At 52.7% G+C, this 22,778-nt stretch overlaps 5 protein-coding genes across 5 annotated transcripts; 3 read left to right on the forward strand and 2 right to left on the reverse strand.

Annotated features, from left to right (window-relative positions):
- Positions 1 to 3,591: 3,591 nt before the first annotated feature.
- JN550_000742 (uncharacterized protein) lies at positions 3,592 to 4,625 on the reverse strand (the record flags this gene model as incomplete). Its single annotated transcript, XM_049319270.1, has 4 exons — positions 3,592 to 3,844; positions 3,899 to 4,180; positions 4,256 to 4,468; positions 4,525 to 4,625. The coding sequence occupies 4 exons, from the start codon at positions 4,623 to 4,625 to the stop codon at positions 3,592 to 3,594; spliced, it is 849 nt and encodes a 282-aa protein (XP_049176648.1).
- Positions 4,626 to 10,401: 5,776 nt separating this feature from the next.
- JN550_000743 (uncharacterized protein) lies at positions 10,402 to 11,649 on the forward strand (the record flags this gene model as incomplete). The annotated part of the gene is made up of 4 exons (XM_049319281.1): positions 10,402 to 10,424; positions 10,487 to 10,624; positions 10,677 to 10,774; positions 10,832 to 11,649. The coding sequence occupies 4 exons, from the start codon at positions 10,402 to 10,404 to the stop codon at positions 11,647 to 11,649; spliced, it is 1,077 nt and encodes a 358-aa protein (XP_049176649.1).
- A 485-nt stretch (positions 11,650 to 12,134) lies between these two features.
- JN550_000744 (uncharacterized protein) lies at positions 12,135 to 13,602 on the forward strand (the record flags this gene model as incomplete). Its single annotated transcript, XM_049319292.1, has 3 exons — positions 12,135 to 12,285; positions 12,375 to 12,619; positions 12,685 to 13,602. The coding sequence occupies 3 exons, from the start codon at positions 12,135 to 12,137 to the stop codon at positions 13,600 to 13,602; spliced, it is 1,314 nt and encodes a 437-aa protein (XP_049176650.1).
- Positions 13,603 to 13,623: 21 nt separating this feature from the next.
- On the reverse strand, positions 13,624 to 14,080 carry JN550_000745 (uncharacterized protein; the record flags this gene model as incomplete). Its single annotated transcript, XM_049319303.1, has 2 exons — positions 13,624 to 13,717; positions 13,770 to 14,080. The coding sequence occupies 2 exons, from the start codon at positions 14,078 to 14,080 to the stop codon at positions 13,624 to 13,626; spliced, it is 405 nt and encodes a 134-aa protein (XP_049176651.1).
- A 1,397-nt stretch (positions 14,081 to 15,477) lies between these two features.
- Positions 15,478 to 16,961, forward strand: JN550_000746 (uncharacterized protein; the record flags this gene model as incomplete). The annotated part of the gene is made up of 2 exons (XM_049319315.1): positions 15,478 to 15,815; positions 15,869 to 16,961. The coding sequence occupies 2 exons, from the start codon at positions 15,478 to 15,480 to the stop codon at positions 16,959 to 16,961; spliced, it is 1,431 nt and encodes a 476-aa protein (XP_049176652.1).
- Between the last annotated feature and the right edge of the window lie 5,817 nt (positions 16,962 to 22,778).

The following is a 22,778-nucleotide window of genomic DNA, read 5'->3' on the forward strand; positions in this document are numbered from 1 at the left end:
CCCCCCCCCCTCTACCTAGAGTTATTTATGCTGTGCTATCGAACTGGACAATCAGAGAAATTGAAGTGCAATGGCGTCATATTTACGTAGCTAGGTGTGATCCAGTCGCAGGAATAGAGCAGACGGTCCACTGGGAATAAATCAATGACTTGCAACTATCATTCCAGCCACTTCACTTCAGGTTTATCGTTTACGGTTTTGTGACTTGATCTTGAACGGGGAAAGGTGCAGCGACGTCTTCAGAGACTCAACGGCATACGCCACACAAGTTTATGAGTCCAATATATTAGTGGCACATGCCTTGAGGCTCCCATAGGAAAGCTCGGAACGTATTGTTACATTACTAATAAGCGAGACGGTGGAGGTTCGGCCACCAGGCCAGTAGTCTGCCATCTTTGCGATGATCAAGCGTAGTTAGCACTCACGATCGGCTGGGCCCGGCATTGCAGTCTACTGCAACGAATCGGCCTAACTAATGAATGGCCTCTAGTCGCTGGCGTCGTCTAACGCCATCCGACTGGACGGGATCACATGTCAGATCCGCTTGAAGCGCTGATGCGGGTTGCCATTACTAGTGGTTCGTCGGAGCAGGTAGAGATGAGTCCAAATAGGACGGCTAGGGGAGCGGTCAAGACAACGCCTGCGTCAGATCCTAGCTGCATTGTTCACTCACTGAGGCAATAAAGGTGATAAATTGTTAATAAAACCAACTTTATGCACTCTCACGTCGCCCCAGACAGCACAACTTCTGGGAAGGCAAGACAACCCAGGGCATCCCAGTAAAGCCAACGAAGCTGCCGGATGAGGCAGAACCATGGAAGTCCATTGGCTGCTGTACCTAGGGTTCAGATGGGGTCCCCAGACTAAGTCCGTACAGTGCGACGATGCTGACACTACCCAGCACTATACCTCCTTAGTTCAGCTCAGTCAGCTATTGACTGCCTATTTCGAAAAGCCATTCAGCCGAAATAGTAAATAGTTGCATCAGTAGAGCCTATTCCAGCCTCGCAACACCATGCTTGAGCCCGGTTTGGTGATAGACGCAGGGAGGATGAGGGGGCGGCCCACATGTCGGCGAGATGGTGCAGCACGGTTGCCAGCCAACTAGTTCATGGGAATCTAATTTGTCCCATGGGATTTTTGGGTGGTGCTGTAAGTCGACACGGACGACTTGCCGCAAGGAGCAGGATCTTCTCGAACGCAGAACACTAAAATAGACTGCCGCGCTATCTGGCCCAGCTGGCTCAGCTGGACCATGCTAACTTATAAACTAGTGTGTGTACGTGTACTAAGTATCACCGCTCAACCATGCCGCCGGAACCGAGTGGGCCGCGCGACAAGATTGCACACGATCCGTTGGACGGGTGGCTTCACATTCCGAGGATTTGGTCGAGTGGGAACCAGAGCGTCGGTAACGTGCCATCGCGAGCGGCGAGTCGTGCCTGTTGCAGTCGGGTAGAGTTGAATGTTGAGTTTGGGGGATCCGCTGGTTTGAGCTTGACTTGAGGCATTATACCTTTTGTCGAGAGCAATTGACACAAGCACAAAGCGTATACTCCTTTTTGAGAGACCAATCGTCTAAGTGCGCTCTGATTCAGGGTTCCAAGACTGCCGCTCCCGCACTGACTCTTGCTTGATAGGCATGATCTCCCACGAAACGCCGTTATCATTGACTGACCAATGTTCAGTCCGGGCCGGATGGCCTCACAGTAGCGGCGTCGATCCTGATCTGCTTGATCTTCAATGAACTGCCGTAAGCCCCCACACACGTGATTATCGTTGCGACACCAGGGACCCTGAAGCCAGAGTTCCTGGTTGTGCTTTGACAGCTGTGTGCTACTTGCGTCTACCTGCCTCGACAGCCTGGCTCTCGAAGACAAACAACGGCGCCGTTGCCGAGGAAGAGCACAATTTACTACATCAATGCGTCCCAAGTTACTTCCCTCCCATTTGTTCAATAAGCTCTCAAGCATGACGCTTGGAATGTTGATCGCACTCCTCTTCGACGTACCGCCTGCGGTAGCTATATGGCGGTTTAAAGCGGCGCTTTATACCACTAGACAACCACAAGATAGCACTACAGCGGGATCGAAATGGCAGAACACAATGGTGATTACTACCAAGTAGTTGGGATGACCGACCTTGCGAACGCGCTTATAGTTTCTCATCATCGTATGCTCTGGGCCATGTTATAATGAGTCCCCATCAACCTATTTTCCCCCCGCGCCAGCGCTGCCCAATCACCGCACACGGATCTGCTTGCACCGTGCCTGGTGATTGTGCCAATCGGCACGCGCTCTCAGTATGCAAGCGGCTGACTCCACGGCCATGTCCTCAGAGACCAACGGCAGTTTGGAGACCAGGGAACCTGGATACTAGGAGGAACCGTCTTACCGGGCTGACAGGCTCTCTCCCACGGATCTGGTTGAGCAGAAAAGCTTGAAACCCTATAGGTGGGGGAGGGGGAGCACCGCGAATCTGACAGATCAGCCGGTTCCCAAGCCGCAGCATCGCGCCTGCAATGTGATTGTGTTACAGGCAAGATGCACCGCTACTGGCGGGGTCACGCCTAAGGGAGTGAGAAGCGAGGGATCCCGTGATAGGTCGCCAAAGCGTCACCACATATTTTCGGCGCCGACCGCTGTTGGAAGCGGCCGGGAGGGAGTTTTGGACCGCTTGCAGCAGCGGCGGGGGGTTCTAGATCAATATCTTGTTTGTCTTTTATGAAGAAGGGCTGTTGTTATTGGACCCAACTTCGTAGGTAGGGGCTATATTGGGCTTATGTCATGCGCGAATCTCACAGGACATGAGACATGATTGAACCAAACATTCGGAACGCCGGATATGAGGAGGGACTTTTGGCTCTCCAGAGGTTTCGGGGATTTTCTCACTAGTCTAATCGGCGCCGATCGTCGTGTCGTAGTCAACCAAGCGCTTGGGTCGGGGGTACATATCGAATCCGGCGGTCAGCACAGGGGCTGGGGGAGACGGCCGCCCTGTCATGCGGGCAGGTCTCAATCGGCTATGTGCTTTTTGACGTGGCGTACACGTTCCACGGTCTGTGGTGCGCAGATAACCAGTCAGCCGTGAGGATACAGTACTTTGTATGCAAGCTGCGTGCGGCGTGGCGCGATTCTGCCGCAACGCAACATGATGAAATTTGAAGGATGTGACGGAAGATGTACAGTCAGCCGACTAAAAAGAGGCTGCATCGTCGAAAGCTGATGCGCTCAGCTCCGCATATCGGCTTCGAGCTACCCAGCTTCGCCAATTGGCCCGACAGGATCGTGAGTGTATGCCGCGTCAACGTCCCGTATCGCCAATGTGCGGCCTGCTTAGGCTCAGAGAATGGTTTAGACAAAGATGCCATTGATCGTATCGAACGTCTTAGCCTCATAGCATGATCTATGGAACCAAACATGAACTCCTGCACAGCTTCGTAATGTCCAACGCGTGGGGGTATTGAAATGCGTATGCTAAAGGGACGCCAGATACAGGTCAGGATAGAATATAGCCTCCAATGCTCCAATGCTCCCAAAACACCTAACGCTATCATGCAGCCGCTGTTCTACTCCTCAAATGACTATGTTCTCAGCTCAACTCGAGCTGTTCAAACCGGCTTGAAATACCCCTTAGTAGCTCGGCGTCGGGTTCGGGCTGCACTTTCACGCGTGGCACTCGGGGGCAGCTTGCACACTTCTCGTGAGAGCATTGAGCGCACTCGGTCCCGTCCTCTGAGTTCGGAGGGAATTTTTCGTTGCATTCGTGACACGCGTGGAAGGACGACGATTTGGGGCCCGGTTCGTCCCCAGGATACCCGTAAGGGTACTTCTTCTTCTTGTTACTGTAACCACAAAATAAGCTTGCCTGTTCGTTCAATGTTTGGGGATAGACTCACGGTGACTTGGGACAATCGTCACATCGTGTATGGCCACAGGTGCCACAGATGCGATTATTCGGTGTAAACAGAGTAGCGCATTTGTGACAATTCCTCCGGACCCTCATGCGCGGAGGCTTGTGGACCAAAGCTTGCCCACCAGTCTTACTTGGGCGTGTGACGACGATCGGCTCTGCGAGACCGTAATGCGGGATGATGGGAGCGAATTCTTGGTGCTGCTGGGCTGCCGCCTCTCGCTTTTCCCGGTTGGCCTTCTTCTGAGACTCGGTCCGTTTGGGTGGGCTGCGTCCACATTTTGAGCAGTACATGTGATTGCAGTTGGAGCATTGGTTTCGAGTGCCGAAAGGGGTTTGACACCGGTGGCAGTCCCTGTGGATGCGTATGCGGACGGGCTTCTCTATCCGGTAAACTTCGCCTTCCGCCGAATGCCAGTCACCGGGCTCGATCTCCACCCCGTAGTTGGTGCCCAGTTTCCTGGCTCGTTCTTCATGAATCTGTGTCCTGGGAATCCGAGCCGCCCCGGGATATTGGGGTTCTGTCTTCGCTGGTGATTCCGAGGGAGACTCGATGCTTGGGCCATGTCAGTACGAACCGTGTCCAGCGCAATCCTGGTAAAAGTCGCTTACCTCGTAGCCATGATCTCTCCCCGTGTTGACCTGGAGCGCTGCGGCGTCGGGTTCCGTTTTGAGGAGGATTCACCGGCCGGTTTCTTCAAGATTGTCTTCATGCGTGAGAACAGTCCTTTCTTGTCTTTCCTCTCCTTCCTTTCCACATCACTGGATCGTCTCCCCACAGATGAGCTCATGCTGGTAGGCCTCCGGGCAACTTTACAGCTAAGACGGCCTAAGGGTTCGTGTTTGGTTCAGAAGTTGGTTCCCCCAAGCTGCGTATATCCGGATATTGGGGGCCGGTGGTTGGCCGAGTAGCCCTGTGTCCCCTCCCAGCGATGGCTATCCCAAATCGCACGCCGACCAATGCGAACGACCTCGTCCAAATAGCGAAAATTTGCTGTCCCGCAAGTCCAGAGAGTGCTGTGCGACAATATGCGCGGGATTCACAAGCCCAAAAGTCAATTCGCGACTTGGGTACTTTTCCAGCGCCACCGACGGGTTCCCGCTAAGCCAAGACACGGCGGGAGCTTCTTTTCAGGAGCTGTGGCAGCCGGAGCAAGGCCTCCTGGCCGTCTGGTGCGGACGCAGAGGTATGATGTAGATTAGAGTCTAGAGGTCCCAAGAATATGTTCCCTTGAGAGCACGACAACAAGAAACAGGAGGGGGAAAGTAAAGAACCGGCCAGCTGGGTGGGTGGACGGGGTGATGCAGTAGTATGTATCTAACTAAAGCTTGCGGCATCAAGACTCCCCTTCCACACACAGATTGACTGCCGCTTGAGGTCGCCTAGGTTACTTTGGGAAGCCCTTCCCTGCGACCCCCATGTCCCATGTTCTCCCAATGGCTCAGAAGGCAGGACGGCCAGGGCCCCGGCGACGGGTGGACGGGTGACGGGACCTTGACGACCTTGCCAACTTGCAGCCCCCCCAGCAAAAGTACCTTTGGTGGCTACTCTGGCTGTACGTACTGTCGCTGTAGAGGTGGCCGCTAGCGCAGCGCACACAGTGCTGCGAGTCAGTCGCCAGCGGGTCGTCCTAATCAGCCAGTCCGCCTTCAAATGCAACGGGGCGCTCTGGGGGCCGCGCTGCTGGGAACCAGAGTCTGGGGAGGCGGGCTGCGGAGTTGCGGTGTCTTGGGGGCGTCGAGTCAGGTCCCAACCCGACGGCACTGCGTATGACTGACTGACTGTCCTGTGTGTGGATGACAGTCATTGCGCAAGGCCATGCCCATGCGGGCCCCGTCCAACCGCCGCGCTCGTCGCGGCGGAAGCTGTCGCGAAGCGATGAAGCACTCTGCCCTGCGTTGCTGATGATGAGTGACTGGGTGCTTCGTTGTCCACAGGTTGCTTGGGTCCCAGGTCCTCTCAAACCATGGCTGCATCCAGATGCAGGAGAATTAATCAAGCTGGGCACTGTGCTCTTGACGCGCGATGACCCATGAATGGTACGATGCGGGCGGGTGAAATCCTGGCATTCGTCTGTCGTCCCCTGGTCGTGTCGCGACCAAATGGGAAGCGTCACCCGAGTTCTTTATCCCACTGATATCCAGCGAGCGCGAACCGTGGGGTCGGGACGGGGTTGATTGAGACTCCGGGCAAGATGGTGTCTTGCACCACCCTGTGTACGCATTCCTGACCACCTCTTCCGCCATTGCAAGCTTTATACTACAGCTGTCGCCTCTCAAAATAGACCGTGACCGACTATGATGAGGAATTCACTAAGAAGAATCAAACTCTGGCAGGGCCCGACGAGGTTGCCCCGTCGTCACCGACGTAATCGCGCCATGTCCAAGGTGCATGGCTGGGCAAGTTTGTGGCATGATACCGACTGGATGGTACGCTCATGAAACAACACATTACATCCACAAAAGCACCAAACAATTTCCGCTGGCAGTTGAGGTACTGCATCTTGGTAACTTCTCATTTAATATCGTCTAGACCAATCTTCTCAGTCGTCCGGATATTGCAGACTCCATCTGATGCCACTACCTGCGTCTACTATGTTACGCGCCAGGTACCGAGATAGCGCCCTTCGACGATGACACAAGCAAGTGCACTTACATTTACCGGGATACCGCAACTTCGCTTGCGTGCCGACCTAGGCCACCCGGGGGACTGGAGTCTAGAGCAAGGTATATTGGAAGCTGCATGCAGGAGAATATTGATGTCGTGGCTAGTACAGTACTGTAGAAGTCATGAGACGACACCTTGTTTTGGCTGGCTGTGAGCCACTTTTCCTCCCCCAAGTCTGGCCTTCCGTCTCTCTCTACCCGTCTCTCAGCCCACGACTATTCGCCAGCGAGCTCGGATGGGGTAAAACTCTTGTGGGCGGCGCATTACTTCTAGTTCCGGGCGGCAACGTTCTGTTGTTTCCCACTCACTATCGCAGTCCATCTATGCACTACGGGGATCAATACTCCTCTGGACAGATCGTTGATCACCAATGGCTTAAGGTTATGGGGTTTGCTCTTCGTGCCAGGCAAGGTTGTTCGGTGTCTGCCATTGTGCCCACAATTGATGTAACATTTGCTCCTTTCCCTTAAAAATGTCCCGTAGCGGCAGGCCAGGGACGCACGGTGACTCCGTGACTCTGGAATTACGGCGGGGGAATAACGGCCCCCTGCCAGGGAAACATGAGAGCCGAGACCACGAGGCGAGGGACGCAGGAACTCTGGCAAATGCAACAAGAGGCGGGAAAGTCCTCGTTTCCTGTTCGGCATATCTCGAGCTCACTTCTGCAGCAAAAGTTCTGAGGAATAACTTCCACGGCTACCCGACAGGCTGGGTCGTCGGAAAGCCACTTCAGCTGGGCTCCCGAATAGCTGGAACGCCTGATCCCTGCGAGTCAGCCTAGGCCCGTTGGTAAAGAAGATTAGCCGCCAATTGGCTGGGCGCAATTGGCGGTAGAGCCTTATTTTCTTTTTCTTCCAGAACTTCCTCGACCATGTTATGCAGCTAGGTACAAACCGCCCAATCGAAAGTTAGAAGCCTGAGAGATGGTTAAAAAGAAAGCAGTGCGCCTATAGGAAGACAGGCTTTTGCTTCTTTTCACGGGCCGGAAATTTATACGCGCGAGACGAAGTGTGATTCAGCCCACATGGCCCGGTAAACCCTACTGAGGCAAGCGTCGATTTCAGCTGCCCAAACGTTTGGATTGTCCCAGTCGAGTTGACTTCCACAGAAACTCACCGCTCCCGTGCTACCACACATAGTATGCACGTCCGAAGGGCACCTCGGAAGCAGCGCCGGGCTTGGTTTGTGATTGGAGTTCGACTCCTCTTGCTGATGCCGCTTCCCAACAAGGGAACGCGGGATGTGTATGCTGCAGGACTGTGGGGTGACAGTTTGGGTTCCAGAGCTCTTGGTAGGACAAGGTGCGGTTGCATGGAAGCGACATGACTTTCCCTTACCTTCATTGTGTCCATCGGTGCCAATCTGATCATGACGATAACTGGGTGGTCGAGCCACGACAGGGACTATGGACTGCAGGGCCAGCCGTCATGGGGCTCTGGCATGGTTCACTTATCGCAGAGACAGTTCTTTGCAAGTTCTAGAAATGCCCGGAACAAGGTTCGGCCAGCGCGGCTGCAAATCCAACTTCTTTGGGAGCAATTTGCGAAGCGATTTCCACGCGATCACACGGCATTTCTTTAGTGTGAGATCTTCCCGCTACCGCATGATCACGCAGTCTGATGGCTTGAGACCTCCTTCACTTTAAGCCACCCAATCATTGTTCAATCCGCTTTGCCGAACAGAGCTGGAGTGCCCATATTCTTCACGCTGGGGTACTCGACCTAGCGGCTCGAGGAGGATTCTCAGATCAGCGGGGAGCCTGCTCCATGGACCAGTTCACCAGCTCCGCTATTGGACCCGATACGATGGACAGTCGGTTTAAGCTATCTGCAAGGTGCCAAGAGACCGGCAGAGCGTTTGGTTGTGTTTCAACCATTTGGTTGGGAGCATTGCTGACAGTCCGACATGATAGACCTACTGTAGGCATCGATGTATAGCAGGAGGTTGGTCAGCACCTTCATTAGGCCATGACAACCGAAGAACCGGGCTAAGCCATCTGGCCATTATTGCAGTAGAATGATTTGACGTGCTTTTGGCAGCTGGAATCCTTGGGGCAGCGTAATTCCACTGTAGAAGTAGTTCTAGTGTTGAATCCATCCGACCGGTTTCGTGGGCGCAGCTCCTCGTTTGTCGACCTTATCGCTACCTTATTGCACCGCTAAATTCCCTGGACGGTGCCCAGAAACTTCGAGCTCCAGTACAATCATTCAACTTTGCACAAGTATTGATCGACGATAGTCCTCAAGGGCAAGGACTCTGGTGACGTGGCCTGAGAAAGGCAAATATCATCACATCATGATGAACAGGGATCGTGTCCTATCATTCCTCAGTTCAGTCCCAACAATGGCCGCATATCTGCAGTGTTGCTTGGCTATCAAGACAATGCAATGAAACCCACACTGATCCAGATGAGGGTGGTATCCCACAGTTATATGCTTAACCGAACTACGGTTGCCTTCCGTGTCTGAAAGCATCCAGATCGGTGCGCCTGCGTTTCAATCACTAATCAAAGGTTCTCTTGTAGAGCCCCGGTGGTTTCGGTTCTCTTGAACCACCGTTGGCACGTTACATGGTCGCATTGCAATCCTCTGGGTATTGAGGATCATCGTTGGCCTCCATGCCATGGATTTCACTCATGCGCCGCAAGCCGACATGGCACCGGTCCATTCGTCCCAGGAACGTAGACCCCTTGCCATTTCAACGACCAGAAATTGTCTACATCGGCATTTGCCACGCCACAAGGCATTGGATACACCAAGTGACTCAATCTCTTTCCGTGAGCGTGGATAAGTCTAAGCACCAGCCTCACGAAGGAGGGAGTGAAACACGCATGAAAGTCTCCCAGCACCGCTCATTATACTAGCTAGTATAGTAAAGTAACATCATCATAATACGTGGCAAATCCTGCCTCAAGTGATCATAAGACCAGAAATTGAAGGTTTATTATCGCAAAATGCTGAAATCCTAAAGATTGACTACGTAAGACTCGCTCACCTCACAAGCGCGTTTACCATCTCAAGCCTGGAGCGCTGAGCTCCTAGCCTTCTGGTTTCCCCATCACTTTAGGGCTGTAAATTTATAGTAACCCAAATCATCATTTAGACATCTTTCTCGACATCAGATAACAATATTTGATCCACAAGCGTTGCTTGTGCGCTGCATCAACTGCTATATCGGTCTCCATACAGTTTCCCGGACTTCCATTCCAGAAAGCCATATTTTGAGGAAGAGAGGAGAATTGTAGGTCTTTGGACTGAACTTTTAGCAGTCATTCTGGCTTCCGATCATGGCTCTAGCTTCGGCTAGGTTGACACTTGACATAGCCATTTGCAGTTCCGACGATCCCCCGCAGCGTCTCTTTGAGTATGCAACTCAGAGGATCCAACGAAATAACCTCAGTCCAAGAGATGACTGGAAAGAGACAATAAAAGGCAATTGGAAAGGGAAGAGCCGAGAAACCAAGACCGATGCCTGTTCCAACTCCGCCTCTGCCTTGCGCTGCGTTTAGTCGTTGGAAGTAGCGCGTTTCCGTCATTAGTCCCCACGGGGCGTTCCGCCCCGTTATAGCGTCAATAAACGGCTGAAGCCAGTCAGGCCATAATGACTCAACATCTCGTGCATTGCCTCCCAAACTGGATGTCTCCTTCGCTACCCGGGCGTCAGGGCTGAAACTCCTGACCGGGACCCAAGGCAGCTTTCTCGGCCAAGGCAACGACGCTTCAAGTCAAAAAGGTTATCGCGCCAAGATCAAACCCAACAAGGCATTACCACCAACACATCAAAGAAAGCACTCACTCGAAGGAAAGAAGTATTTCATCACCATGCCAAACATAGTCGTAATAGGGTGAGGAACCATCTCGGCGGCTGTCGGTTTTGCACATGATGATCTAGCTAATCGCGGTGCAGTGCTGGTGTGTCTGGGCTGACCTCTGCCTACCTGCTATCCAAAGACAAGGCGAACAAGGTTACAATCCTTGCAAAGCATATGCCTGGAGACTATGACATTGAGTATGCGTCTCCATTTGCCGGTGCCAACGTCGTGCCGTAAGCCTTGGCCCCTCAGCGTCTCCTGTGATAATGTGCTGATGTGCTGTAGGATGGCGTCAAAAGCGAACAGCCGCTGGGAAACACGGACATGGCCGGAGCTGAAAAGGCTCGCGGTCGAGGTCCCAGAAGCCGGTATTCATGAGATGAGTATGTTTCACACACAACCACGGGTGCGGTAGCAGGATCCATGCTTACCCCTTACAGAATCGCGAGTCTACCGTCGCAAGAAAGACCTCCAAGCTCTCAGAGAGCAGAAGCACGCCATAGACGGGCTTTTTCTTGAGAACCCCTGGTACAAGTCCCTCTTCGACGACTTCAGAGAGCTCTCGCGGGACGAGCTTCCCGAAGACGTGGCGTCGGGGTGTGAGTTTGGCTCAGTATGTATCAATACTGCGATATATCTGGCATGGCTCGTGGGCCAGTGCCTAGCTAACGGCGTAGTGCTCAAACGCGGTGTCGTGAAGCATGTATCAGAAGCCGCTAGCTGGAGCCACACGGGGAAGAAGGCGGATGTCGTTATCAACGCCACTGGGCTCATGGCCAGCAAGCTTGGCGGTGTCATGGATCAGAAGATGGTTCCGGTACGTGGCCAGCTGGTCGTCGTTAGGAACGAAATTCCCTACATGACGACCAGGTCAGGCACTGATGATGGAGAGGACGAACTGGTCTACACGATGATGCGAGCCGCGGGCGGTGGCACGATCTTGGGGGGCACCTATCAGAAGGGCCAATGGGAGAGCCAGCCCGACCCCAACGTGGCAATGCGAATCATGAAGAGGGCCGTGGCGGAGATGCCGGAGCTGACGCACGGCAAGGGAGTTGAAGGACTCGACATCATTCGGCACGCTGTAGGACTGCGTCCCTGGAGAGAAGGCGGAGTCAGGATCGAAAAGGAGAATATGGATGGCACGTGGGTTGTTCACAATTACGGCCACGCTGGCTGGGGCTACCAGGGAAGTTTCGGTTGTGCTGAAAGGGTCGTCGAGTTGGTCCACGAGATCCAGGCTCGTGCAAAGCTATAGTTCTTCGCAGTAGATGTAGGTGGAAGCTTACTCCATGACTCTAGACTACCACTTGCAGACCGACTTGCTACGGATCTGTATGTTTATGTGACTGGTCTTGGTCTCAGGTCTATGTGCCGTGCGTTTCTGTGCGGATCTGGACTCTTCGTGAGATTATTTTTGCCGGACATGGAGTAATTTCCAACTATTGACAGAGAAACAGTATAAGAAGTACAAGAATGAGGGAGAACGATTAGACACACGGCTTTCTCATTCATCACCAATCGACTACATACATAGGTACATAGGTGCGCTTCGTCAACCCAGCTGGCGGCAGCTGTGGTAGCTCCCCGGCCTGTCTTCCTCCAGGGGGGTTTAGCAGCGGGACCGTAATGCCTACCCAAGGCGCTAATGAACGTCCCCAAGCACCCAGAGCTTAAGCTTCCATCTGCCAAACGACGAGGACCTTGTCGCGACTGCGCGCGTCCACCCGCTAGAGAGGCACGATGGCAGACACCCAACCAGGTCTTCTTTCCCAGGCAATCGGCTTCGTATCCGACGTCGTGAACCGCCGACATGCGCTGTCCAAGCTTGTCCCCTTCGCCCTTTTCGGCATCGACGCCGTCCTTTGTGTCTTGATCATATGGAAGGTCCCATGTAAGCAAACAGTCGCACGCCAGCCGTCGCCCTGTGGCCCCGTGGCGCTGGATCGCTGGATCGCTGGACTGACTAAAGGATTATCACAGACACCGAGATCGACTGGAAGGCGTACATGGAGCAGATCTCGCAATATGTCGCCGGCGAACGAGACTATACCCTGATCAAAGGCGGCACCGGCCCCTTGGTGTACCCGGCATCGCATGTATACACCTACGCCGCCCTGTACTACCTCACCGATCGAGGAACGGATATCCTTCGGGCGCAGCAGATCTTTGCGCTGCTCTACCTGCTTGCGCTCGGGGTTGTGATGCTGTGCTACTGGCGAGCAAAGGTACGGACGCCCGAGAACCCCAAGCAACACGGCATGTCGTGAACACCCTCATGCTAACGAGCCAGGTCCCCCTGTACGTCTTCCCACTCCTGATCGCATCGAAAAGGCTCCACAGCATCTTTGTGCTCCGTTGTTTCAATGATTGCTTCGCCGCCTTGTTCCTCTGGATCACCATTCTCTGCTTCCAGCGCCGGTTCTGGACCGTCGGCGTTCTAGCCTACTCATGGGGCCTCGGCACCAAAATGTCGCTGCTACTTGTTCTGCCGGCAGTAGGTGTGATTCTATTCCTGGGCAGGGGTGTCACGGGTAGTATCACGCTGGCAACGATCATGCTGCAACATCAGATTGCGACTGCGAACCCGTTTCTCTTGCAGAATCCTATGGGGTACCTGTCCCGGGCTTTCGAGCTATCCAGACAGTTCCTCTTCAAGTGGACGGTCAACTGGCGTTTTGTTGGGGAAGAGACGTTCCTGAGTCGTCCCTTTGCACTAGGGTTGCTTGCGCTGCATGCCGCCGTTCTTTCCGCCTTTCTCGTCAAGAAATGGCTGAAGGCTTCGCCCAGGCCCATCTCCGCCATCATAATGCCCATCCTCAAGTTCACAACCCCTTTTACCCCGGCAGAAGAAGTGGCAGCGTCGTCAAGCGTCACCACCACATACGTCATGACCACCATCCTCTCGGCCAATGTGATTGGTCTGTTGTTTGCTCGCTCTCTCCATTACCAATTCTATGCCTACGTTGCATGGTCCACTCCCTACCTCCTATGGCGCAGTGGAGTCCACCCTATCATCCAGTATGGACTTTGGGCATTTCAAGAATGGGCGTGGAATGTCTTTCCCAGCACACCGATGAGCTCCGCTGTCGTAGTTGGCGTGCTCGCCGTCACTGTAGGCTTGTCCTGGATTGCGGCTGACAAGGAACCTGCACCTCAACCTACGGCTCCTGCTACGCAACGGGCACCTGAAGCAAAGAAGAAGGCGTGAGATCATTTCCCGTTGGACGAATCACTCTTCGTCCTCCGAGTCTGAGGGTGGCATCTTGCCCACGTTTGACTCGTCGTCATCATCATCGTCAGTGACTCTCACAAACTCCTTGGGCCTGAAAAGAGCTGTTAGTCCTGGGTTTCGGGCATCTCGATCGCATGGCTTACCAGTACTTCTGTTTTCGCCATTCTCTCTCATCGCGCACAACATTGACAATCTCCCCTTCGACTCTGCCCTTTACCTCTTTGATAGGGTACAGGTCGATCAGGGCATAACCGCCACGCTTGATCCAGATGGTGTTGCGGAATCTCTCTGCGAGCTCAACAATGACTGCGCGTTTGTCTGGCAAGGAGCAGCTATACAGGTTGTTGCCCTCGGCTTTGACCACGCGGGCAAGGGACTGGGACTCGTTCAACTCGTCAGGTGGGGTCATTGAGGATTCAGCCGCCGCAAGGACGTTGCGCTTCGGACGGCCCATCTTGGAAATACTAGTCACCGAAATCGATTGCACGTGCGGGAAACCAAAGTTCTCGTACACCTGGCAGCTAGCCTCTGAAGATGATGAATTGATGAAATTTAGACTGGTCGCGGAATTTTCGCACGAGAAGTTTCGCCGTGGTTATCCCGGTTCCTGCCCGAGATGTTGTCTGAGCAGCAGATTTGGAGAGGTAAATCGAGGAATAAATATTGGTTTGCAACCGCTTTTGTGCTTCTCGAGAAACAGAGGCTAGCCGTTCTGCAGTCTTGTGCCCGAGCCCAAAATGTGATCTCATCTCGTTTTGCGTTGGGCGAAGGCTCTGATACCCTATCAAGCTGCACTGTACCAGTCCGACATGATGTTGTAAAGTCTGACCAACACTGACGCAAGATTGATGAGCAATTATCTTTTATCTGCTGGTATATTGTTTTGACTGTTCTCAATTGTTGGTTTTTACATGGAATTATAAAATAATTAATAAAAAAAGGGAAAAAAAGAAAAAGACCGTAAAACCATGCACTGAACGCTTTTATTGCCTGGCTCCAAGCACTTGTGGCTCATAAGGCGTACACCGTTGGAATCCCAAAACGCTGACACGGAGGCAAGGCTTCAAAGCTGAGGAGATAGTCTACAACAGTACGGTCGACGACTGATACCCAAATTGGGTGGTATAGCTTATTGGTTGCACTAGCCCCATTTTCCGGGGTAGGTTGTGAGGTTAGACCGCTCCTGATACGTGGTGGCATTCATGAGACTAAACCTCGAGTGCTTACTTGCTCAATGGCCAACCATCTCGAAGGAAGGTTGATCTTCGGCCATGGCTACTCTGCGGAGTTGCTGTTGTTGGTTTAGCTGAGGTTCGCTCTGATAATCTCGCCACCTGCGCTCCCAGTAATTGATGCTTAGAGTCATGGCTTCTGAGTGTATCCGCGCCCAACCCTTACCTCGACTTGCGCTATAGTTCCCGGATATCGGAACTTGAAACTGCAGCCAACTTGTATGTCGAGCCTATGCAGCAGGCGGAGTCTCCGCCCGGCTGGCACTGGATGGACTACCCCCTCACCCGTCGCACTCAAATGTCTCAACTGCTCCGTCACCGAGGTGGGGAAGCGTCATTGTGTAGACAGCCCCAGATTGTTAATGCCAATTGGTAGACCGCCTATGTTAGCTGCTCAAGGATTACAAATTCTCCTCCGGTTCTCGATGTCATAGCATCGTGAACCGTGCTTGCCTGTCTGTCACACATGGCCTTTCTCTCGCTGTTTCTCGTAAGTCGAGGCGAGCTCCCGAAGTCCCTGCCCTATTGCTAGATCATGCGCATCTAGCTATTTATAAGCTCTGCTCTCTATTTCCAACCTTTTCTTAACGGGTCGCTCGTGACATTAAAACCGATCAAGATGGAAGCTGTCATGCTCAACTCTCTGGTGCGGGTAGAATCCCACCATAGTAAACTCCCGAATCCGCCTGAGCGAGTTGTTTCTCGTAACTATCCTGCCGTTCCCCAAGATGATCCCATCGAGCTTGCAGGCCTCTCCCGTCTCCCGGGCCGGGCCACCCCTGACCTCGAGATGAGCCGGCCTACCACCCCAGCCGCAGATGGGGACGCCGTTGAGGTCCTACCGAGCATATTCAGCCCTCAGAAAAACAAGTTTCGACTTGCCGCCTGCTGCTGTATGAACTTCCTGGGTGGCCTCAACGATTCTGCCGCCGGCGCTCTAATTCCCTATATGGAAACGTAAGCAACCTCCGTCGCGCAACGGATCGACCAGTAGAGCTTATGAAGCACAGGCATTACGACATCGGCTACGGCGTCGTCTCTCTCATCTTTGTCGGCGTTGCTCTGGGCTTCATCACGGCAGCACCGTGCATTGCCGGCCTGGAAGCTCGTCTGGGAAGAGCCAGATTGTTCGGACTGAGTATGCTGTTGTTCATCGCTGGGTACATACCCATCGTGTGCACGGCACCTATTCCTGTAGTCGTCATCTCCTTCTTCCTGGTCGGGTTCGGATTCGCCATCACTGTTGCCGTTGCCAATGTTTTCCTTGCCAATCTCAAGGAAGCGGCAACAGCGTTAGGGGCGGTCCATGGATCCTACGGCATCGGTGGCACCATCGGGCCGCTGATTGCGACGAGCATGGCCTCCACGGGCCATATCGTCTGGAGTCGGTACTACCTCATCACTATGGGAATCGCTGTCTTCAATCTGTTCTTTGCTACCTGGTCCTTCTGGAATTACGAGCAGGAGTCTCACAGCGAGGCGGCGCCTGTGGACAATGGTCAACCTAGAACACGGCAACGAAAAGCCATGCTCTCAACGTTCAGAAACCGAGTCGTACTTATTGGCGCTGTCTTCATATTTGCCTACCAAGGCGCAGAAGTATCCATCTCCGGCTGGGTTATTTCTTTCTTGATCAGTGCGAGAAATGGCGACCCATCTCAGGTCGGATATGTTACTTCAGGTTTCTGGGCTGGCATTACCCTAGGCCGGTTCTTTCTTTCCCCCCTCGGGTCAAAGATTGGAGAGAAACGATTCGTCTATGGAGTCGTGGTAGGATCCGGGATATTCGAGCTCCTCGTCTGGCTAGTGCCAAATATCGTCGGAAACGCAGTCGCGGTAGCCATCATTGGTCTCTTGCTAGGTCCAGTTTGGCCAGCGGCAGCAGTTGTATTTACGAGGAATCTGCCGAGGAAGGACCAATCCAGCGGCCTGGCGCTCATCAGTGCGTTTGGAAGCTCGGGAGGTGCAGTTGCTCCTTTTACAACAGGTATCCTCGCCCAGGTAGTGGGTACTTTTGTCCTACATCCCATCGTCATTGGCCTTTGTGCACTCATGGTCCTGTGCTGGTATTGTATCCCTACGCCTAGGAAGAGAACCGAGTAAAGTTTGTCCTGGACCGCAGTTCTTTATTTGCATCTGAAAAGGATCTCTTGGTATTACGCAATAGGTTTTCTGTTTGAGATGATATCCACACGGACCTGTTCATGGTGCAATGGGTTTATATCTGGTATCCGGTGCCAAGGTTATAACCAGGGGCTGTCGAAGTGACAATGGCTACTTAGGGGTATAGATGAACATCATAGATCCAGGGTTCGATAAACCTACCACTCATGTCAGATATCGGGGTTAATCGCCGATGATAAACTGGCTCGTTCCTAAACCCGTTGCCGCGTTAGAGTCAGCATAGTCAGCACTTGTTTAATGATACTCCTCTTGCTATGCCAGTCTGTAACACATAAATAGAATGAACCTTTTGAACAATTATCGATTTCATGAGTCAAATATGCTGGACAGGCTTTTCTGGTTATCCATTGCTGCTTTACTGAAGCTTGCGATCGTCGATTCAATGGCAGTCGATCCTGTCAAGCTCCATCCCTCGTCCTCCTGAATTATTGCTAGAGACAGCGAGTCCACTGTTCGGATTATTTCCGCTTCCAGGTGCGATTCATGTTGCAATATTCTGCACTGTGAAACTTAGCTATTTCCTCAGAATCAATGATATTATCGTGGCCAAGAGCTTAGTAGGCTGACCAATCGCTTAGTAGGTTGACCATTAACTATTCTGTAGAGCCGGGCTTGGCGACTTATAGACAGCCTTTGTCAGGAAACAGACGTTCTGGTGAACCTTCTGATTCAGGTGGGTAGCTACCTCGGGGTGCTGTAACTGTTTCCAGGGGAGTACTTCGATAGTCTATGTGTACCCGTTCAGCAATGTCTGAGTTCACGCTATAAGGCGCCCAGTAGGGATATCGACAGATGAAGATATGGCTCTAAACGTTGTATTTAGCAACACTCACAGCAAGCCTCGGCTCGTGAGTAAACATGAAGCTCGAAGCACCAATCGGCTCCAAGGGCTCTCGTAATAAGGTTTTGCATAAGGTTTCTACCTCCCTGGATCTCCCTCGCCGAAGATGGTCTAAGTACATGGCTTATCAAGCCTCGATGACGCATGGGATATGCCGATTTATAATATGGACTTCCCCGGACCGCCCTACTGGGCTGCATTTCTCAGCCCAGCTCAAGCTGCCCCAACAGCCCTCTTCCGAATCTACCATAGTAATGAGACCGAGTCAGTGGTACCCGATGTTGGGTAAACGAAGTCCCTGCATATCCAGGTGCTCGAAGGTTGAGGATCGGTAAGGCATAAACCTGGAGGGTTGCTATACTGCATGACAATCATTGAATATGATATCTAAACAGGCAGGCTCTCTTACTGGTACATTATGTGGCTCCACAGGCCGAGAGATATTCGGTGCAATTGAGAGCGATACCTTGAGAAACCGATTCGAATCATGAATTACAGTGAGGTAGCAGGGAGAGAGAAGCCCCGAAAGTCATGACTTCGGTCTCAGATGCCCTTCACACTTCCAAAAGCTGTAAGGCACGACGATACGGCAGGCTGGGAGAATCAATAGTGCTACTATTCAAGAGTGCTACTCTTGGAAAGGGTAAGGTCTAAGCTATCTTGAACATGAAGAATACAGGGGTCTCGAAGGGTCTACCGGATGACAACCTATGGCTGGCTTTCGGGACTGTGACAACAAGTCGGGAGGACCGCCCTGGAGCTCCCCGGGGTTGCCGTTGCATGTGGCTGTATATCGGGGCAATGATGCGGCGAGTTGCGTATGAATTCGGCCCCAGTTGCTGGGCTTGGGAGCGGATCTTGCTTCCGTAAGGCTGACGACAAAGGACCGTGGTAAACGCCCCCTTTGAAATCCGGGGTCGCGCAGGGAGAACCGCTGATGGTTGCCGGTTACTAGCACATCTTGCATCCACGTTGAACTCTACTTCAGCTAAGATGTGCATGGCCATTTTAAGCTGAACACCCTCTGGGATGGAGTGAAAGCAAGAGTCTTACGCGAAGGGTAGACTATCCTCAATGGTGACGGCTCGGTAAACTCTATAAACACACTTACGCCCGTTATCCCCCCAAAAAGAGTTCTTACTCTTATAGCCACTCTTTTTACCAGGTTTGCTATGAATTACCAGTAGCTAACGAATCTCCTCTCAACATCGTCTCAGAGGCTGAGACTCCTGCCTCGTTCCGAGGTATCAGTTCGAGGTGTCGTTCCGAGGCCACACTTACACCCTTCCAAAGTTCGACAACATCACAATTGTCGAACATGGCCGAGAACGTCTAGAACGTTGAGAACAGAGCTAGACCGGTATAATGCTTACCAGCTGGCTGAATGATTATCAGTCGTCATGCACTAGACGCATATATCACAGGAACACAAGCACCTTGTTGGAAAAAGGGTGATCCATTGACGGTTGCACAACGTATGTTACCGCTCCTTCGCAGCGTGGTCCCGAGAACATTGCGAGACATGACTTCACCTTCACTTTTGTGGCAAGGCATCGGATACAGGTCGGCCTCGGTCGCAGATCATTGGTTGCACCAACCGGCTATAAGACCCGTTACCACTGAAGTCTTGGGTCCTATATCATTTTGGTGAAGGGAAGCTGCAGTGACCGGTCCGGTCCACTGGATATTTTACCGCCGCCCGAAACACCACAGCACGTGTATCGGCCGAGAAGTCATTTCCGAATTTGGATCCGAATCTCCCTCCCGCGCCCCTTTTCCATTCGGGGACGCGGGCCAATGTTCCTTTTCACACAGATAAGTCAAAGTCGATCTAGTCCCCGTGAAGTGGCCATGATTGGTCTCATATATGAGCACGGTTCTTTTGCTATAGCGGTAGGATACTAGGGATCTACGGTCGTTAGCGTTGGCCAGGACTTGCGACGAAGCAGTCTAGCAAGTGATGATGCACCACGCCGTCTCGGTTGGCCCTGTGATCAGTTTGACGATTCTCGGGAATTTACCACACGCGAGTGAGACTCCCTGGCGTTCCCGGAAGCTCCATAGCCACGTGGGAAGTTTTGCTAGAGCCGCTCGAGACCGTTGCCGGCCCCGTTTTCGATGGTGATGTACATTGTGCTGATAGGACGATTACAGTTGGCTGGGATGCCATGCTCAGCTTGAGTCAGTCTTAGATTATCGCGCCGCCGGAACGGTCTTAGTGTCTGATCTTCAGTGATCAAAGTTCCTCGCAGCCCTGGTATTGGGTACTGAGCTGAAAGCAATGGCGGTGAGTCGTTGATTGGAGCTCGAGATGCGGTACGTACAATCTGACAACCGGACTTTGGCATGCGAATCGAGAGTTCATTGGCCTGCCTTAAGAGAGCACATAGCTCACTAAGCTGATCTGTGGGTGATAACCGCCTTATTACCGCGACCCTACTGCGTAACCTTGGTTAGTGAATGCTGCATCATTATCTGCAAGGCCCTCTGGGACATATGGGTGTTATCTATTGCCCGTACGAAGCTGTGGGTTGATCGCCTGGTTACTTTATTATGTCCGACATCATGGTCCGACTGTAGGGCTCAATCAAACCCTCAGACTTCACGGCAAATTTCCACGGTCTACCTGCTTGGGGGGCTGGGTAGCCACATGGCCTAGCCCCATGTCCTAGCATATTGCGATGTTGATCTTGGTTGGTCTTTGCAACGTGGCCAACAGGGATCACGCTCCGTTGGGCCGTTTTTGTCGTTCGTGACAGAGCCAACATGCGTCCAGCTCTAATTTACCACCAAATCATCGACTTGCGCGCGTAGTTTTAGCTTCCAACGGCATCTCGGTCGCGACCTAATATGATCCGAGCAACATGTCGTCGTATAGGATGAAACCAGTTACCCGGACTGCGCCCACGCAGAACAGCCGATTATTTAATTTATCAAGCTAACCGCCAAGTGTCTGGGCCCACTGGGCTGATACCTGACGCAGCGACCGATGTCTTTGGTACAGGTTAGAATTGCGCATTGAACGCGCTAAGTTAAGGCGTATTCGGGGCCAAAGTATTCAGTACTGCATACCAATATCGTGAGTATGCCCGAAACCCTGCACCTCAATTGTGGCGGGCGTCCTGAGCGGAAAGAAACAGCCAGGTGGACATCGTTTCATTCTAGAAGACTTCCTGTTTGGTCAGAGACCGAAATCTCTTACATCTGACCAGGAAGCCCTGGATTGAAAAGTCCCCATCCGCGACTCTTGGTGAGTCGGCAGCACGAGCTAGTCCGTGATCCTCGCTTGGATGCACGGTTTCAGAAGGCCCCGGCGGCCCTTCTAGAAGGCGAGCAGAACCAGAAGAAAGATAGGGGGAAACCGGGAGTGATCAGCGTCGCGCGATGACAGGCTTGTAATTTCTCGGTGTGGCTACGCGTGGCGGTCACGAGATGAATACTCCGTACAGAAGCTCGCAAAAAAGGGTCGGAAGCATCAGTCGTACGACAACTGTGGGACGTGGCCAAGTGGCTTACGGTATATAGAAATTCCCAAGGGATCCACCCACATGTGGCAGATTCTTCAACCAGTGAACAGAGATTGCTCAACCACTAATTACTAGTGATTGTGCTGGACTGCTAGGTACAGTAGTGTGCACACGTGAGAGATCGCCCAGCCTCTTGCGGCTGGTGAACTCCCCAATGTTACCCGATGCTTATGCTTTTGACACTGCGGAGAATGCATGGCAGGACAAGTGGTACTGTATCTAGACATTCAACCAGAGACGATCGCCAAACTCTAATCGTTGTTCTGCCGTTTTGGTCTCTAGCATGTATGATCTCTCTGACGAATCTTATACGCTTACGACGCACACTCTGTGATGGACTTGATAACCAGCACGCACCCAAGCTTGTTGGCAAAGTCAATTTGATTTGGTGAGCATCGGGTGCCAGGTTACCATAACCGCACTCCTTGCATCGACCTGTCAAGCGGCGCTGAGGGGTCAGTGGGACAAAATTTCCAAACACCTGGGTTAAACGGTTTTTGTTCTCTGTGGGTATCCGCTGCACAGCCGGTAAATGTCTCTGGCGAATTTTATTTGCGTGGCTGAAACCTCAGAAGATACAATATGGTTGTTAACTTTCGGTAGACCCATGGTCTTCCTTGCCAGGGGGTGCGTGAGTTCGTGACATCTTGTGATAAGCTACATGCGGGAAGGTGTCTCTCTCACGAGAGGAGCGGTGATGCTGCTCATGGCGCAATGTCTTTGTACCGTGTACTCCGTCGAGAGCCCGCTCATTGGTGTTGCGCCAGGAAGACGCTGCTGCCGATCCCTCGAAAAAAAATAGCCCGTAACTGGGGATGTGGCTTACTTCCCACGTGGCAGCCTTGGGACATGGATTAGTTCGCTGCCAAAATCCTTTCGCTATTTCCTAGGCAACCCACCAAAAATCGCACGACTTCTGAGGTTTCTAGTCGACTTACTCCTAGTATCATGCTAGTGTGACACGGTCTGCCGTACTATAAGTAGCCAATGCCGGCGGAACTGAATGAATGGGTCTAATGATGCGAGCCGACCGCCCGCCTGGTATTCCGATCCCGCGAGCTCCGAGTCAATCAGAGCTGGTGCGGTAAGGTGCAGATAGTAGGCAGCCTAAGCCGAGTAAAGCCTGTATGCTGTTGATCACTTATAGCTGAATGCATGGCGACCTCATAAAGAACCCCGAACTGGGTATTCAGGAAGACCGAACAAGCCTAGGGTATGCATCACTCGCTGCCGGAATAGAGCTTGGGTTCAGATCTGACTTTCGAGGCGCCCGGATCGGCAACAAGTGACAAACTTGGGTGATTTAGTCTGGTACCCACGCCTACTTGCAGAGTACCATGCTACGCTGATGACACCGCTTGCTAGGGA

This window comes from Neoarthrinium moseri, assembly GCF_022829205.1.
Source record: "Neoarthrinium moseri strain CBS 164.80 chromosome Unknown scaffold2_Wmoseri_CBS_16480, whole genome shotgun sequence".
NCBI lineage: Eukaryota > Fungi > Ascomycota > Sordariomycetes > Amphisphaeriales > Apiosporaceae > Neoarthrinium > Neoarthrinium moseri.